General features: G+C 35.3%; 1 protein-coding gene across 1 annotated transcript in view; it reads right to left on the bottom strand.

Moving 5' to 3' along the window:
* Positions 1 to 17,313, bottom strand: part of LOC753796 (forkhead box protein J3) — a 47,185-nt gene that overhangs the window by 21,585 nt on the left and 8,287 nt on the right. The window contains exons 3-5 of the mRNA XM_030986588.1: positions 7,108 to 7,167; positions 5,797 to 5,895; positions 340 to 472 (exon numbers count right to left, since the gene is read on the bottom strand). Coding sequence (XP_030842448.1) covers positions 340 to 472; positions 5,797 to 5,895; positions 7,108 to 7,167 — 292 coding nt within the window. The remainder of the gene's footprint in view (positions 1 to 339; positions 473 to 5,796; positions 5,896 to 7,107; positions 7,168 to 17,313) is intronic.

Genomic DNA, 17,313 nt, shown 5'->3' with positions numbered 1-17,313 from the left:
TAGGAAATAACCTTTCAATTAAATACACATAATTAAATGTGTTTGGGAAAGTCCAAAGTTTGCCCCACACATTAACAAACTTGTATTACTTATATGAATTATGGAATTGTGAACATAAAGTGGCATATAAATGTTTTATTTGATGTTTTGTCTGATTCAAGCTGGAGTAGGGATCAGACTGGCGGGTATTAAAGTATGGGGAGACACAATGTACGCTTTCCTGTTAAGTTTGCTATTCCTGTTTGGGGGGGGGGGGGCGGTTTACTACACTGTATGTAATGTGTGGACAGAACTTTAATTCCAAAATAAAAACAAAAAAACAAGAATGAATTAGCTTACCTCCTTGTGGGTTGTCAAATACTTTCTTGTAGAGACTTCTGAAGGATGCACTGAGGTCTTCTATATTGGGGTTCGACTCAAATAACCTTTGGTCTCCTGAATTTGATAGATGGCTATGAGGCGGTGATGCAAACTGAAGGAGGGGGAACAAGATGGATTATGTAAATTATTTGAAAATAATGTCATTTCTTTTGATTTATCAATAAAAAAAATTCTTCAGATAAAACTGTCAAACTGAAAACGGCTAGTGCCATGGACGGTTGGATACCGGACAGCTAAACGTTTGACCACAGCACTAGAAGAGTTCGTCAACCATCAAATAGGGTTTGACATCAGTCTTAGTGCACTTAGTGACAGAGCAAAAGCATTATAGAGATTGTACAGGTGTAAATATAGAAATAAAGTACATTTCTTCACTTGTTTAATAACAAATTGAGTGTTTGATTATAGTAACATTCCTCCACAGTACATTCTCGCTTGTCACTTTTGTCAGTAACATCACGATATAGGCACATGTCTGAATCAGAAAGTAGGTGTCTGGCATATCTTAAACATCTTATAATTATTATCAGACAGAATATCTCTTCTCCTTTTTTCCTTAACTTTTTTATTGTACTACTGGCTTGGAAAAAGCAATCTGAACTACATACAATCTTGAAACATACCAAAAGAAGTAATATTTCATCCAAGTCTCAAAGATTCCAAGACCTAAATACCAATATTTCTACAAAATTTGTGTTGATTCCCATAAAAATGATTATAATAAGTGTATTAAAAAAAAAGAAGAATAAATACAATACAGGCACATACAGTACATGTACTGTACATATATACAAAAAGATTGTATGCCATAAAAGTTGATTGCTTATAGATACACGTACTAAACTGTGCTTAATTAATATTCTCTTCCAGGAACTGACCTTTAGAAGCTTTCTCATGATCAAATCCCCTGATTGTGTATCAAGATCAGTGGAACCATGTTCACACAAGACAATCCTAATCATGTTCACACGACACAATCCTATTTTAAACTTAAGTTTGCGAAATCTTGGTAGTTATAAACGACAATCCACCAATGATGGCAAGAGTTTGCAAAGGACCGGAGCAACAAGCATTCAAAATACAGTCAAACCTGTCTATAGCGACCATCCACGGGAAACGCAAAAAGTAATCTTTGTAGACAGGTGGTCTTTGTAGACAGGTTCCTTTAGTACATGATTCAATGAGAAACCATTTTTAAGGGAAACAACAAATGTGGCCTTTGTAGACAGGTGGTCGTTGTAGACAGGTGGTCACTAAAGCAGGTTTGACTGTACTAATCTACAAGCCGTGCAAACAGTCTGCAAGCTGGCGTAACCTCAAAGTCACATGTAGTGTCTGCACAGCACATGAGCTATGTTTACACAGAACATCATATTTTAAAACTTTTAAGTTTGTGAAACCTTGGTAGTTATACACCCCCTCCCCTCAGTTTATCATGCTAACCTTAAAATCACAAGTTTGAGTAAAAACTGGTGTGTCTGCATGGCCTCTAAGGACAAGTTAGATTCAAAGTTTAAAACCATGACTTAAACTTCAAGTCAACAGACTGTCATGTGAACCTAATTAGAGAAGAAAAAAAAAATCTCACCCTACATCAGAAGTACATCTAAAATAGGAAGTGTAATTAAACAAGTTAATCTATATTTAACATAGATCGCTACTGTTCTGGTCGAGCAGGGCTAGAGATTGCCTGTCAAAAGGAAACGACCTTTTTGTTTCACCAAATTCACAGATACTGTGGATTAAATCTAACCCACTGGAATAATCATTCGGACACCCCTCTCCCTTTAACTTATACATACTACAGTATAATCTAAACCCCTATAGAATAATCATTCGGACACCCCTCTCCCATTAAAGGGATCCGGTAACTTTGTCTCAGATTCTGAAACAAAATTCTGGATTTAGCTCATGATGCAATGATAATTATAAACCTTTAGGTCAGTCAGGAACCCCAAGACTTTTACAAGCCGATCGCCTGTCTGATTGTCAAGATATTTATGATTGGAATTACAAATTTTGAAAACCGTTCGCCTGACGGTTTTCATAACACTACAGTCTATTGGGGAAAACGAGTATGGTAAAACCGGTCACTCAAAGATTTTTACTTTTTGAGGCACTTCTTGATCATTTTGAAGCGCAATTTTTTTAGGGCTTCAATATTACACCATATCACAAACACTGATAACACGTAGGGCCGTGTATCTCAGATTTAACATTGTTAAACGATCCCTTTAACTCATACATGCTTTGTGTTAAATTTAAACCCCTATAGAATAATGATTCAAACACCCTCTCCCTTGTACTCACATGTGTTAGATCAGAAACCCTGTAGACAAATTATTTTGGCACCCCTTCACCTTTACTTAATACAGATACTGTGCATTAGATCTAAACACCCCTAGAAAAATAATTTTGTTATCCTTCTCCCCCCTTTTACTACTCACACACAATCTGAAAGCTCTTAAAAACTTTTGCAGTGACCCAAATTCCATTTGATTTCTTTACCTTTAACTGTATTGATCAGTGACCTTCTGGATTTCTTTCTTTTTTACACTTGTAATATCTTATATATATATTTGTTTTTTTATTGAATGGAATAAATTAAATGTGAAATCTGAAAAAACTGATTTGGGTGTCCCTCTACATTTCACACACAGATACAGCACATTAAATTTAAACCCCACAGAACATTGTTTGGGCACCCCTCTCCCTAAAATGTCTGCAGCTTTTATTACTACATTTTCATTTCTTTACACACTCATCAGGCCCCTCAACTCTCCGCCTAAGTTATGCCCAAATTTGTTGAAGACAACTCAATATGTGTTTCACTTCAGTGTTGTTTGCTGCAAGATCCATTTTGTCAAACATACGGGGGAAGGCCTTGTATAGCTACTGGGATAAAGGATAGGTTTTAAATTGGGGGGGGGGGGGGCGACAGCCCTCGCCCCTCTAGCAGTGCTCCTAAATGTCCATGTACATTGATTAACATGAGCATGTGTATACCTGCAATAAAATGTCCCTATTAACATGTGCACATGTTATTTTTCTTTGAGGTTTAATATAAACCTTTCTTCTGTCTTAGGGATTGTCAGTACACGACTACTCATGAATGTGGAATCGAATTGTCTCTGAGCAAACCAAGCACTCAATCACGTTAAGTAAACCATCAGTGTGGATTACATGAAGCTCAGGAGGATTAGCATACAAAAACGTGGAAATCAGCCTGCCTTTATTTAAATACTGAGATTATTTCGACAATTAAAAGATCTGGACTTTGAACCCTTAGGCCTATGCCTAGCAGTAGCAATCATGCAGTTTAAATAAGACAAGAGATTTTTTATAGAAACTTTCATTTCATGCTCATTTTTAAGATGATCAACATTTCAGAAAAACCAAGCACTTATACACGTAGATCTCTCTTTAAACTTCTTTATGCAATATCGAAACCAAAATGTCAACAGTATTCAATGTATGAAATGAAGTTCTATTCTATAATTGTACTGGGGAGTTAAAAATAGGCCAAATGTCAATCTGATATAGCAAGAGCTTATTCCAGATCCTTTTTTTTTTATAAATCTGGAGTGCTTTTTATCAAGCTGCCAAATACTGGTTTATGTTTAAAAGCATTAAGAATTGGCAAAATACAAGGAGTAGTCACACATCATAACATTGATAATCATGTTCTAAATGAAATTGGGAAATGTTATCTTCATCAACTAACTTCCAACTGTTCGCCAAACTAATATAACATGAAAGTTTGTAAATAACTTGAGATATATTCTTCAGTCCTCTTTTAAGCATGAGAAATTATTAATTTTGGAAATAGTCCATGAATGAGATATAAATCATTGCAATGGGTAAATTGATCCCTAATTTGTCACCTTTAGGAAGGAACTTGTCAGTATAGAATACCTCGGCAATGAAAATAGCTGATATGCTGCCAATTATAATGCAAATATATGTTTTTTCTTCTCCTTCCATTTCATCTACTTGCAATTTTTCATGAAAATTAGGGTTTCGTCACAATTGATATTGTCTACAGTCTAACATATATTCCTCTCTATAAAGGAAACCTGTCTATAATGGTCACCAAGAGTAAACTCTCTGTAAGAAGACACATGTTGTAGAACCTTTCTTGAAATGATACCTGTTTATAATGGTCACCTAAATTGTATATTGTCCCTCTCTTTAGAAAGAAATATTTGTTGTAGGACCTCCCTATAAAGGACACCTGACTATAGTGGTCAGCAGTATCATTTCTCTCTCTACCAAGATATGGGTTGTACATAGTAGAACCAGTCTAGAAAGGCTACCTGTTTATAGTGGTCATCTATATTGTCTCTCTTTAGAAAGAAATATTTTTTTGTAGGACCTCTCTATAAAGGACACCTGACTATAGTGGTCAGCAGTATTATCTCTCTCTACCAAGATATGGGTTGTACATAGTAGAACCAGTCTAGAAAGGCTACCTGTTTATAGTGGTCATCTATATTGTCTCTCTTTAGAAAGAAATATTTTTTTGTAGGACCTCTCTATAAAGGACACCTGACTATAGTGGTCAGCAGTATTATCTCTCTCTACCAAGATATGGGTTGTACATAGTAGAACCTGTCTAGAAAGGCTACCTGTTTATAGTGGTCACCTACCTGTATATTGACTCTCTCTAGAAAGAAATATTTGTTATACAATAGGCTTGCGGGTGCACCATGTGAGAGAGAGGGAGGATTGAGAAGTCCTGAAAAGGACTCTCTGTAATCTTTCTTGAGGGTTTGGAGTCCTGAAAAGGACTGTTGGTGTAGTCTTGAAAAAGACTGTTGGTTATCTTTCTTAGCTTAAAGTAATTCTAAGGAGAACTATAGCGCTTGGAGAGGATGGGTGATGCGTGGCGGGAGTGGCTCGACGTTTCGAACAGGTTGACTATCCGTCGTCAGGAGTGGAGAATAGTTTGTTGTAGAAACTCTCTATAAAGGACACCGGACTATAGTGGTCAACAGCTCCCTCTAACAAGATATGGGTTGTCTCGGATGCTACCTGTTTATAGTGGTCATCTATTGTCTCCCTCTAGAAAGGTGTTTTAAAACCTGTCTAGAAAGGTCAATTGTCTACAGTGGCCACTTTCTTGTTTCCCCCTTTGGTGGCCTTAGTAGACAGGTTTTAGAGTATAGCAATAAAGAAAAGACTTTCCTTGTTCATGGGAGATCTTTAGTTTTCTGCCGAAATTTTGAAGTATTTATCTGTTTTTTGCACTAGAGCTCCCCCCCCCCCCCCCCCCCCAGTTATCACGCACTACTTCTGAGGTTTCAAGAGCGACACCTCTCACTGTTTCGGTCTTTCAGATTACTTTTTTGCTGCTGTATAGTCATCAAGTCTTTCTATACAGTATCTATCTAAACAATCGTCATAAATACTCACATGATTATTTGGAAATGCTGGGGTAACTATGACACTGCCGATACTTCCGCCAGAACTCTCTAAACTTTCTTCGGGACTGTACGGTGACATACCAGGATGCTGCAACAGAGAGTGAGAGAACAGATGGACAAGACATTCCCGTCAGAAACATAATAGAAAGGTTACAAATTTGGGTCACGGTTTATGTCTGTGTGCTTCCGAATAGCTCCATGATCGACCAATGCTACATGCTATCTTTTCATGCTGGATGCTATGTATCCCAGCACATATACATGTACAGACAGCTGCAGTGCAAATATGACTGTCAAATGTCAATAATAAACATCTAAAATCGTTTTTAATGTTTTTATTGTACAGTAAGGTAAGAGATATAAAAACAAAAACAATGAAGTATAAAACAAAAATAATTTGGCATGGTTGGTTATAAATACTAAAGCAGATTTAAATCAGAGAATTAATTTTACTTACTCATTAATGAATTTGATTTGAAATGTGAACAAACAAAATCAAACAAATAAAAAAACAACTAGCAAGCCAAAATCTATGTTCAAATATCATGCAGGCCTAAATTATTACCATCAAACTCAAGGATGGCAAATTGATAATGCAGCAGACTACTGTGTTTCATTGCAACTTACAAATGCTCAATGTAACTAACAATCTTTTAAACCCATCAACAGAAAGTTTTCCAAGAATCAGCAGATATTTAAAACTGATGTCACAATTGTCCTTCACCTCGTTTATATCTAATCCCATTACATTACCAAAATGGATTGCTCTTTTGTTATCAGTAATTTCCCAAGTACACTGTTTACTTGCCAGTATTTTTTCAAATTTCATAATTTCTTCAACTTTTTAATATTTTTTTTTGGTTATATCATTTGAACTGATGTACACGTGTATACCCATTCATTAGATCGGAATCACTGAAAAGTTAGATACACTGTACGTGTATGATTAATAGCACCTTCATAATTTCTAAATGTTAAAGTTTCAACCTAGAAACTTTGGTTTTTGTGAAAACTTTAAAAACTATTCTTTTATTCTGACAATAAAAAGCTTTTATAGCTGATTTCTCCAAATCTATTTATTACGTAATTAATTATTTTTTGGACCACTCATGAAATTATGTAAAAGTTTCTTACATGGAAAAAATGCTGGTTTTACAATAATAATTCAGCCTGCATGTACAGTATATTATACATCACTCTTTGACAACTGGCGAAGATATTACTTGCTAAAACGACAGATTTTTTTTTTTTTTTTTTTTTAGGGGGGGGGGGGGAATTAAATACAAGTGCTGATACTTACCCTCCTCTTCTTCCTTAGACTGTCGTCTTGTGGATTGTTATCGATGGCCCAATATGATCCCTGGAGAAAAAAAAGAAAGAGAAAATACAAAGGGAATTAATTTCAAAATGAAAGATGAAAGGACATTATTTTTATATGCTTTTCACACTGGCAATATTTTCCTTAACCCCGTACTATAGGTGGGGTTAAGGGGGTCTTAACCCCACCTATAGTACGGGGTTAAGCCTATTCCACTTTCTGTTCACACTGGCTTTTACCAAAGTGGGCTAAAGTTGGCTAACCCCACCTATAGTACGGGGTTAACTAACCCTGCAAAATAGCAGGGCTAACTCCGCAATTGTGGTGCTAACTCCTGCTAACCCCGCAATTGCGGTGCTAAGCAAACGAATGAGAACAGAAACGAAAAATAGTCCGGTACTACGCAATGGAGCGTATCGCAGCTGGCCAGATGCGAAGTATGTCCTATCATAACATACACGATATCCGGGGTTAACGAAATGCAGTGAGAACAGCGGGAATTTTCTTATTCCGGAATAGGCGCTAGTACGGGACTAAAAACAGCGAGTGTGAAAAGCCAAAAAAATAGTCTGGGGTTAAGGATAGTACGGGGCTAAGCAAAGTACGGGGTTAAGCAAAACCAGTGTGAAAAGAGTATTAGAAAGGAAAGTACAAGGGGTTGTGAAAATACTGAAGCAGACAATGTACTAAAAACATTGACAATTTCTCTCAATTAGCAAAGCAATAATAATAATAATACATTCATAAAATATAAGAAAACTTAACCCCCCCCCCCAAAAAAAAAAAAAAAAAAAAAATTCCAGACAATTATTTCCAATCATATAATTTCATATTTTGATACTATTATAGTCAAATTAAATTAATAGTATGCATACATGTATGTACATAGGAGGAAATGAATGAAAATAAGACCAATACAAAAATTAAAGTACATTACAAGTATGCTAGACTACGTATGCTAACAAATAACACCTTCAATATGAATGTTTAATAAATGTGTGCATATAAAACAAAACCACATCCTGCAAAATGCTTTCCCAAAATTGTATTTTTCATACATTGAAACAATGTTGAGTGTACAGACAGAAGCGGATAAAAAGTACAAGCACAATTATTGGTGTGTCAACCATACATATTTGTTAGGGTGTTGATTCAATCAATGAAATCTTTGGGTGTTCCTGTCCATTTTCACTCCTGTTTCAAATCATATCTCAGCATGCATACTGTACATGTAGATATAACTTGTTACTTTACGTATGCAGAAGTACAGACATCACGTATGTACATGTACATGTATGCAGGCATTCCATTTGTGGTTAAAAACGGAATCAAAAGCAAATAGAGGGAAGTCCCTCTTTATATTTGAACTTCCACCCCCACGGTCTACTAAGCCACTTTTGTACCACTTTTGGAGAAAAGAACATGAATATTTCTGTTCATGCAATATGCAGAGTACAGCTGTAGTGGTTGTTGAATATAAATGGGATTCACACTATGTAGTATGTACATGTACATGTTCAGTGTACATGTACTGTAAGCCTAGGCATACTGGTATAGTTATACCGTAGTAGCCCATGAATCTATTATACATCAATATTATGTTGCACATATAAAGCAGGTTTCTGTTCTTCTATCATCCTGGTAGAGTTACATGTAGGAATATTTGCAATAAATGGCACAAAAATATGAAATGGACTACTGTATGTACATCTTTCTTATTACTTAAATCAGAGTCGTTGCTTTCACATTTAATTTATACATGATATCTTTAATATACACTACATGTACGTTTAAAGAAAATTTTACCTGACTTTAATAACAAAGCCTCCAAATTTCTCTTCTGAAATGTTTATAAAAGTACCTTAGAATACTGCATGTTCTGATTAAAATGAAATAAAACATCACAATCTTTTCATCTCTGACCAAAGCACCGAGACTGGAAAATCCCACAGATGTTTAGAAAATCAACAGAATATACATAAAGGTCACTTGTAAGTCCTACTTCTGGACAGGGAAACTCTTACTTCTAAAGTGCAATCTAGTGACCTACTTTTAAAAGTTCTGTAAGCTTGATGTTTACTGAAAGTCAAGTATCTTTTACATGTAGCTATTTTAGACTAGAGGAAAGAATCTATTGATATACTGTACATGTACACCTGTATATATTGACGGGAAAAAACAAGTACTGGTATACAATAACTGTATTGCACATTGTACATAATACACATAAATACACCATAGTACATGTATTACATTAAATACATCAAATGTACTTGTTTGGGGAGAATTACATGTATTTTTTGTACAAATATGGCATTCACATTTCTCTAAATTCGCTATATACATGTATGACCTTTCATAATGCATTTTTCTCTGAACTATTCCTTAAAGCGTATCTGCCATAGTTTACAGGAGGGATTAGACTGCCCTGCAAGGTCACTGGACAGGTGGTTATCTCATCAACTCAGCTCTCAGTTAACACAAGAAAAAGAGGATCATGGGGGACCAATGGTCACTGATTAGGCATGTTTTGTTATATAGAGGGCGCAAGTAGCTACAAGTAGTGCAGTGGGGCTTTAACACAAGACAAAGTAAACAGGTACATGTACATGTGTACATACATGTACATACATGTAAATAGTGCTTTTTAAAATCCAACATAAATGTAAGTATCACACATATGAATGGGGGTGGGTCTTCACATTCTCTTCATCTGCCCCCCCCCACCCCCTCCACCCTCCCACTCCTCATTTCATCCTTCCAAACATACTTGTCAATTGCTATTGTCATTCAATTTGTATGTTCTCTATATTGCTTTAAACTGCACATACCTGTTCCGGTACAAAGTGCAAGGTTTAATAATATAATAGGGACTCATTAAAACAGTTTGTTAAAAAAGTGGTCAGAATTCTAAGAATTTGATAACAAATTGGTGACACACACATTTTTTAACCCTGACTGGAAACCTTAGAAAGGGTTGGGTGGGTACATGTACATTAAGATGCAAGACTCCTCCTTTCATCAATATTTGACTACGAAAAAAATGAAAACTGTAAATTTTGTAACCATCTACACATTATTTTATATATGGAAGATAGAGATTCTACAGTAGTGCAAAGATTGAAAATTGCTCAAGTTTACACGCCTACACAACAAACCACAACCTAACAATCATTGATAAATCACTCCTACAGTACACACTATGATGGCAATGAAAATATGAGTAGGAAGTTTTTAAAAATAGAGTTGCCAACATGGCCAAATGTAATTTGTATAAAAAGCTAATCATATCAAAACGAAACTTTCGAGCTAGTGGAATTTTCCAATCAATCTGCCCCCACAACTTCCACGTGTATCATAGAAAGTTAACATTTCAATCCACTCTCCACACACACACAAAAAATGCTTTATGTTCGTTTCATTGTAGGGAATATTTTCATTTTTCTATGACTTTTAGAAAGCCATTTTCATCAATTAGAAATCCTCAAATCCTTATTAAAAGTATTACAAAGTTTTGGAAAATTTTGAAAATTGGCTGGATAGTAATTCTTTACAATTTGATATATTTCACAAATTGAATATAAAAATTTACCGGTGCTCCTGGTAAATTTTGATGACTTTCAAATAGCGCCTACGGCCATACAATGGTAGCTGCGACCAGGAAAATCTCAGAATATGTAGATGTGATATATAATTTTTAAACGGGAATAGCCAATCGGTTGATTTTAGTCAAGAAATATTGTTTTATAGCTGAATTAATATATTGACCTTGAGAGGGAGTTATACAACATAAACAGTTTATTATCACAATTTCATCACTTTCAGTCTCGGTCACAAATGCCATTACAAACTGCTACGAACGCCGTACAAACGATTTTCAAACAATGGAAATTCGGGAAGACAATGGAAAAACAGGGAGATTCGTACAAACCTTTGTGACAGTAGCAATAGACTCGATTTCAACCGCGACAACGATCACTGAATATTGTACGCTCGCATACATATGCTTCCAATATTGTTCATTTGAACCAAATTCATGACCCAATACTAAAACTTTGGTATTACCTTAAAGAAATAAATTCAAAAATCAGGTCACACATTTGGGATTTTTTTGGGGGGATCACACATTTGGTGCAAAATTTAAAACAAAATTTAAATAAAAATCGTTAAAATACTATACTATTTTGAAGTTTTAAAATGATGCAAAACTGATGAACAGTTAGGGGGCTACAAATCCACTAGCCATATGTACATGTTCATGTACATGAACACTGGTTTTAGTAAATAAAAAAGACAGTTAGGGGCTACAAATCCACTCACCATATACAGTACATGAAAACTGGTTTCAGTAAATTAGAAAGAAAACTGGCCAGATGAAGTTTGCTTAATTTGTAAAGTAAAGCCCTTTAAAAAAATACCTGCTAAAAAAGTAATAGATACTTGAGTCACATATTTTGTGGTACATTTATTTTTGAAAATGTTCTAAAAACTGGCAAATGGATATAAAATTCAAGTCTGAAGTAGGCCTACTCTTGATTTGTAATGGGCCTAAGTATTAGCCCACCATATCATTATGCCAGCTTGGTGTCTCTCTGACTTGTGGTTTCTCTATTAACAAGCTGTTTTCACATGCATTGAATCACAGCTTCACAAGGTCAAGGGAACAAAACAAAACAAGAGACAAGTATCTGCTTTGAAAAGCAAATATTGGGCAGCAATCCAGAAACCAACCGCATGTGTTCAATTTTGCACTTTTCTCCAGTTGACTCTGACTGATTTTCTTTACTCTAATTATGATGCTACATTGTAGCTGTTTTTCTATAGACATCCACAGCACAGCAGCATTTATTTTGCACTTAACAAATGCCCATGTACAGTGTACATGAAGTCCAAGTTAAGGATTAAAGTTTTAATTAAATCTTGAACAACACTGAACTTTTTTTTTTCCCCGTTAGTAGCAACTGCTTTTGATAATGAATCCCAAGGCAACTTCAATAGCCTTCACAACAATGGCAATGAGGTAGCACATTATTTGAAGTTCACAAAGTAATTTCTATTGAATATACATGTATCGTACAATATGGTATTGAAATTGCCCTTGAGTAGATTTTTTGAAACAGTTGCGATATTGCTCAATGATAATATTGCTCAATGATATATTGCTCAATGTAAAATGTAAGTGAGAGAAAAAATGTTAAGGCCACTTTAATGAATGTACAACAGTTTTGTGCATGTACAGTATGCAGGAATAAATATGCATGTACCTGTATGTATACATGTACATTTGTATCATACATGTACATTTGTATCATAGTATTCTTCTCAAATCAATCATATTTCATTGCCATTTGTAGTTACACTTTTTACTTTCTAGTTTAACTTCATACACTAGTTGTTGTGGTAGAGTGTAAATGCCAAGCTTACTGTACAATACATCTCCAATTGCTATTCCCTAAACATTACTTCCTCAAATGTTCATACACATTGTGTTGTTGTTCATGATAGAAAACGACGATAGAAAACAACATTGCGGATCTACAGGCACAAATTGGCTGTATAAAAGTAGCCTTCAGGCCTACAACTGAAAGTATCTAGATCATCATACTAGGCCTAAAGTGTTAAACTAACATCTGCCATTCTGCAGACCAATTAACAGTTTACTTTTTGTTCACAAGAACTATTTTTCAATAACTGGCATTTTTAAAAGAGAGAGATTTCCTCACGTAATTCCTATGCTTTTGTATTTGTTTCTTGGATGGTTGGTTGGTTTGGGGGTTTCATTCATTTGTTTATTTAGCAGAGCTCATTTTTAAGTTTCCAGAGCTCTTCCATGCTTTCAAGATCTGATGTAAATCGCTCACTATATAGGCCTGTTTTCATCAGCTCAAGTTTGCCAAATAACCCGCTATTTTCAGACTCGGGATATTATCCTGAAGCCTTAAAATTGTGTCTTTATCAGATGGATACTCTCATCACAAACTACATGTAGCTCGGACGGGCGCAAATTAGCCCACTAAATTTCCCAAATCGCAGGATATTTAGGAAACAAGACCAAGATTTATCAGGATATTTTCTGGACCAAATATCCCGCTGATTGTAACTGCAGGCAAAGACGCAAATGAGCTGGATAATTTGCGATTTGGCAAACTCAAGCTGATGATGACAGGCCTTACAACTAAAATGCTAGCTAAAATGGTCTACAAACATACAGAGAGTAGAGAAGACCTTGACCCTGTTACACAAAGCTTTGCAATTGATTTTTACGATCGATTGATTGATCGTGCATTCAACTGATTATACAACACATCAAACGTTGTCAATTGCAAAATAGCAATCATTTACTATAAACCTATCTTTGTGTTACATACATACTTATAGAGCCCTTGTTCTGTTGACAAAATATTTTTTGCTAAAGTTCCATACAAAGCATTTGCATGACCCATACAATAAGCCTGCATTCACATAATCTATTGTACGTGTGAATTATATTGTATACAGTAGAGAACCAAGTACATGTCGTATACTGTTCACGTGTAGCCAAGCCAGCTAGAGCATGTGACAGTATAAAACGAAAGGGAACAACGACCAACCAACGAGAACAGGAAAGAGTGCACTCTGAAGTGATCAAAAACAGAGATCTAGGAGTAGGAATCAAATGTGTTCAATTTTGCACTTTTCTCCAGTTGACTCTGACTGATTTTCTTTACTCTAATTATGATGCTACATTGTAGCTGTTTTTCTATAGACATCCACAGCACAGCAGCATTTATTTTGCACTTAACAAATGCCCATGTACAGTGTACATGAAGTCCAAGTTAAGGATTAAAGTTTTAATTAAATCTTGAACAACACTGAACTTTTTTTTCCCCGTTAGTAGCAACTGCTTTTGATAATGAATCCCAAGGCAACTTCAATAGCCTTCACAACAATGGCAATGAGGTAGCACATTATTTGAAGTTCACAAAGTAATTTCTATTGAATATACATGTATCGTACAATATGGTATTGAAATTGCCCTTGAGTAGATTTTTTGAAACAGTTGCGATATTGCTCAATGATATGTAAAATGTAAGTGAGAGAAAAAATGTTAAGGCCACTTTAATGAATGTACAACAGTGTTGTACATGTATGCAGGAATAAATATGCATGTACCTGTATGTATACATGTACATTTGTATCATACATGTACATTTGTATCATAGTATTCTTCTCAAATCAATCATATTTCATTGCCATTTGTAGTTACACTTTTTACTTTCTAGTTTAACTTCATACACTAGTTGTTGTGGTAGAGTGTAAATGCCAAGCTTACTGTACAATACATCTCCAATTGCTATTCCCTAAACATTACTTCCTCAAATGTTCATACACATTGTGTTGTTGTTCATGATAGAAAACGACGATAGAAAACAACATTGCGGATCTACAGGCACAAATTGGCTGTATAAAAGTAGCCTTCAGGCCTACAACTGAAAGTATCTAGATCATCATACTAGGCCTAAAGTGTTAAACTAACATCTGCCATTCTGCAGACCAATTAACAGTTTACTTTTTGTTCACAAGAACTATTTTTCAATAACTGGCATTTTTAAAAGAGAGAGATTTCCTCACGTAATTCCTATGCTTTTGTATTTGTTTCTTGGATGGTTGGTTGGTTTGGGGGTTTCATTCATTTGTTTATTTAGCAGAGCTCATTTTTAAGTTTCCAGAGCTCTTCCATGCTTTCAAGATCTGATGTAAATCGCTCACTATATAGGCCTGTTTTCATCAGCTCAAGTTTGCCAAATAACCCGCTATTTTCAGACTCGGGATATTATCCTGAAGCCTTAAAATTGTGTCTTTATCAGATGGATACTCTCATCACAAACTACATGTAGCTCGGACAGGCGCAAATTAGCCCACTAAATTTCCCAAATCGCAGGATATTTAGGAAACAAGACCAAGATTTATCAGGATATTTTCTGGACCAAATATCCCGCTGATTGTAACTGCAGGCAAAGACGCAAATGAGCTGGATAATTTGCGATTTGGCAAACTCAAGCTGATGATGACAGGCCTTACAACTAAAATGCTAGCTAAAATGGTCTACAAACATACAGAGAGTAGAGAAGACCTTGACCCTGTTACACAAAGCTTTGCAATTGATTTTTACGATCGATTGATTGATCGTGCATTCAACTGATTATACAACACATCAAACGTTGTCAATTGCAAAATAGCAATCATTTACTATAAACCTATCTTTGTGTTACATACATACTTATAGAGCCCTTGTTCTGTTGACAAAATATTTTTTGCTAAAGTTCCATACAAAGCATTTGCATGACCCATACAATAAGCCTGCATTCACATAATCTATTGTACGTGTGAATTATATTGTATACAGTAGAGAACCAAGTACATGTCGTATACTGTTCACGTGTAGCCAAGCCAGCTAGAGCATGTGACAGTATAAAACGAAAGGGAACAACGACCAACCAACGAGAACAGGAAAGAGTGCACTCTGAAGTGATCAAAAACAGAGATCTAGGAGTAGGAATCAAAGGTCATAGGCATTATGGTCATAGGGCCATGGCCGGGTCCTGAGGGGCCACCCATTTGCCTTGCATAATATACCACTGTGTCTGTCAACAGAACGTACTACTCAGGGAATTCTATACTCTTTTTTTTTTCTTCTTCCTGATGTATAATCTATATGTACACTGTACATCCTAAATGTACATCAGGATACTGCAGAGTGCACAATTATGGGGAGAAAAAAATCATAATCTTCATGTGTATAATAACGAAATAGAAATATTTTACTACATACACGTACATGTACATTGTACCTGTACATCTGTAATTGTGTTTAAAAAATTGGGGTAAAAGAAAGAAGAACAAAAAGTACTTTACAGTGTACATGACTTCACATAAACTTTAATGAAAACTGTGTGTACTGTACATGCACATATAAAACTTTATCAAGAGTTTAGAGTACAACACATTCAAATCAACATCGGATACTCTATTTTGATATTCCTTTGACACACTTTTTCACAATGTACATGATTCTTGGGCTTGATATTACAAGTACATAGAAAATGTAATATGCATAATTTTTCTTATAAAACAACGTACAAATGGCAACAGACCTTTGATATGTACCCTTGAATTACCAAATACAGGTCATCTTCTTTTCATTGAAGGTTATTTATGTCTATTTCCTTTTCCTCCTTATGAACATACATAGTGTAGAAATGTAGGCCTACCTAAGTTTAGACGATATAATTTTTTTTTCAAACAATATATGTCACACATTATTTCTGAGAACAATGCTGTCTTTAAAAAAATATTACAAAATACTCGAAAAAACAAAGACTTGCTGAACAATATAAATTAAAACATGTACACCCACACACTTCATAAGATAAGGACTCGTCAAAGAAAACAAATATACTATAAAACCTCTATAAAAATGACAGCTATCACATGTCGATAAAGATGTCCCGATTGTGCTAACACTCCCTTTATTTGTTCAGAATGGATAACATTGTCCTATCAATTTGAGCAGATCCTAACATAGTCAATAATAAAAGCTCATACATGTAGGTGTGCAAATTTACCCAGCCTCAAGTCAAGGGGGACAAATCGACCCCGCCCTGAAATCCACCACTTGTTCATAACCAATCAGCAAGGAGACAAGAGAACAAACTTGACATTGCACTGTCATTCAGAATTTGCGATGAGAATGTTTCAACTTCTTTGCTTTGTCAGGGATTTGGATAGAGTTGTTTTTTTTGCTTGGCGAAATGTGTAAGTACACGAGGATTAATCGCCTTGTTATGCAACTACATAGGGGGAGTACACAAGGCTGTACAAACTGAGCAAACATGGCCTAAATGATAACGGGAATAAATGTCAACAGAGGCAGTCTTTACTTGCTGAATGGCCCTGAATCCAAGCAAATGAAATGCACAAAATCTCAAAATATCACTGCAAGTTATTTTGTAAAGGACACTTTGTTATTTACATACTTCAGAAGTCAGAGTATGGAATTAATTTGATGACTTCATGGTTGATCTACTAGCAAATGTACCAAGGCATGCACTGATGTCGATTTTTAACTTTTTGTTCAAGAAAATTTTGATGATTATTTTGATTATTTTGTCATCCCACAAATATGGAGCACAAAGCTGATAAACAGTA

This window comes from Strongylocentrotus purpuratus, unplaced genomic scaffold, assembly GCF_000002235.5.
Source record: "Strongylocentrotus purpuratus isolate Spur 01 unplaced genomic scaffold, Spur_5.0 spur5_scaffold_16, whole genome shotgun sequence".
Taxonomy (NCBI): domain Eukaryota; kingdom Metazoa; phylum Echinodermata; class Echinoidea; order Camarodonta; family Strongylocentrotidae; genus Strongylocentrotus; species Strongylocentrotus purpuratus.
This window is presented reverse-complemented; position numbering and strand designations above follow the sequence as displayed.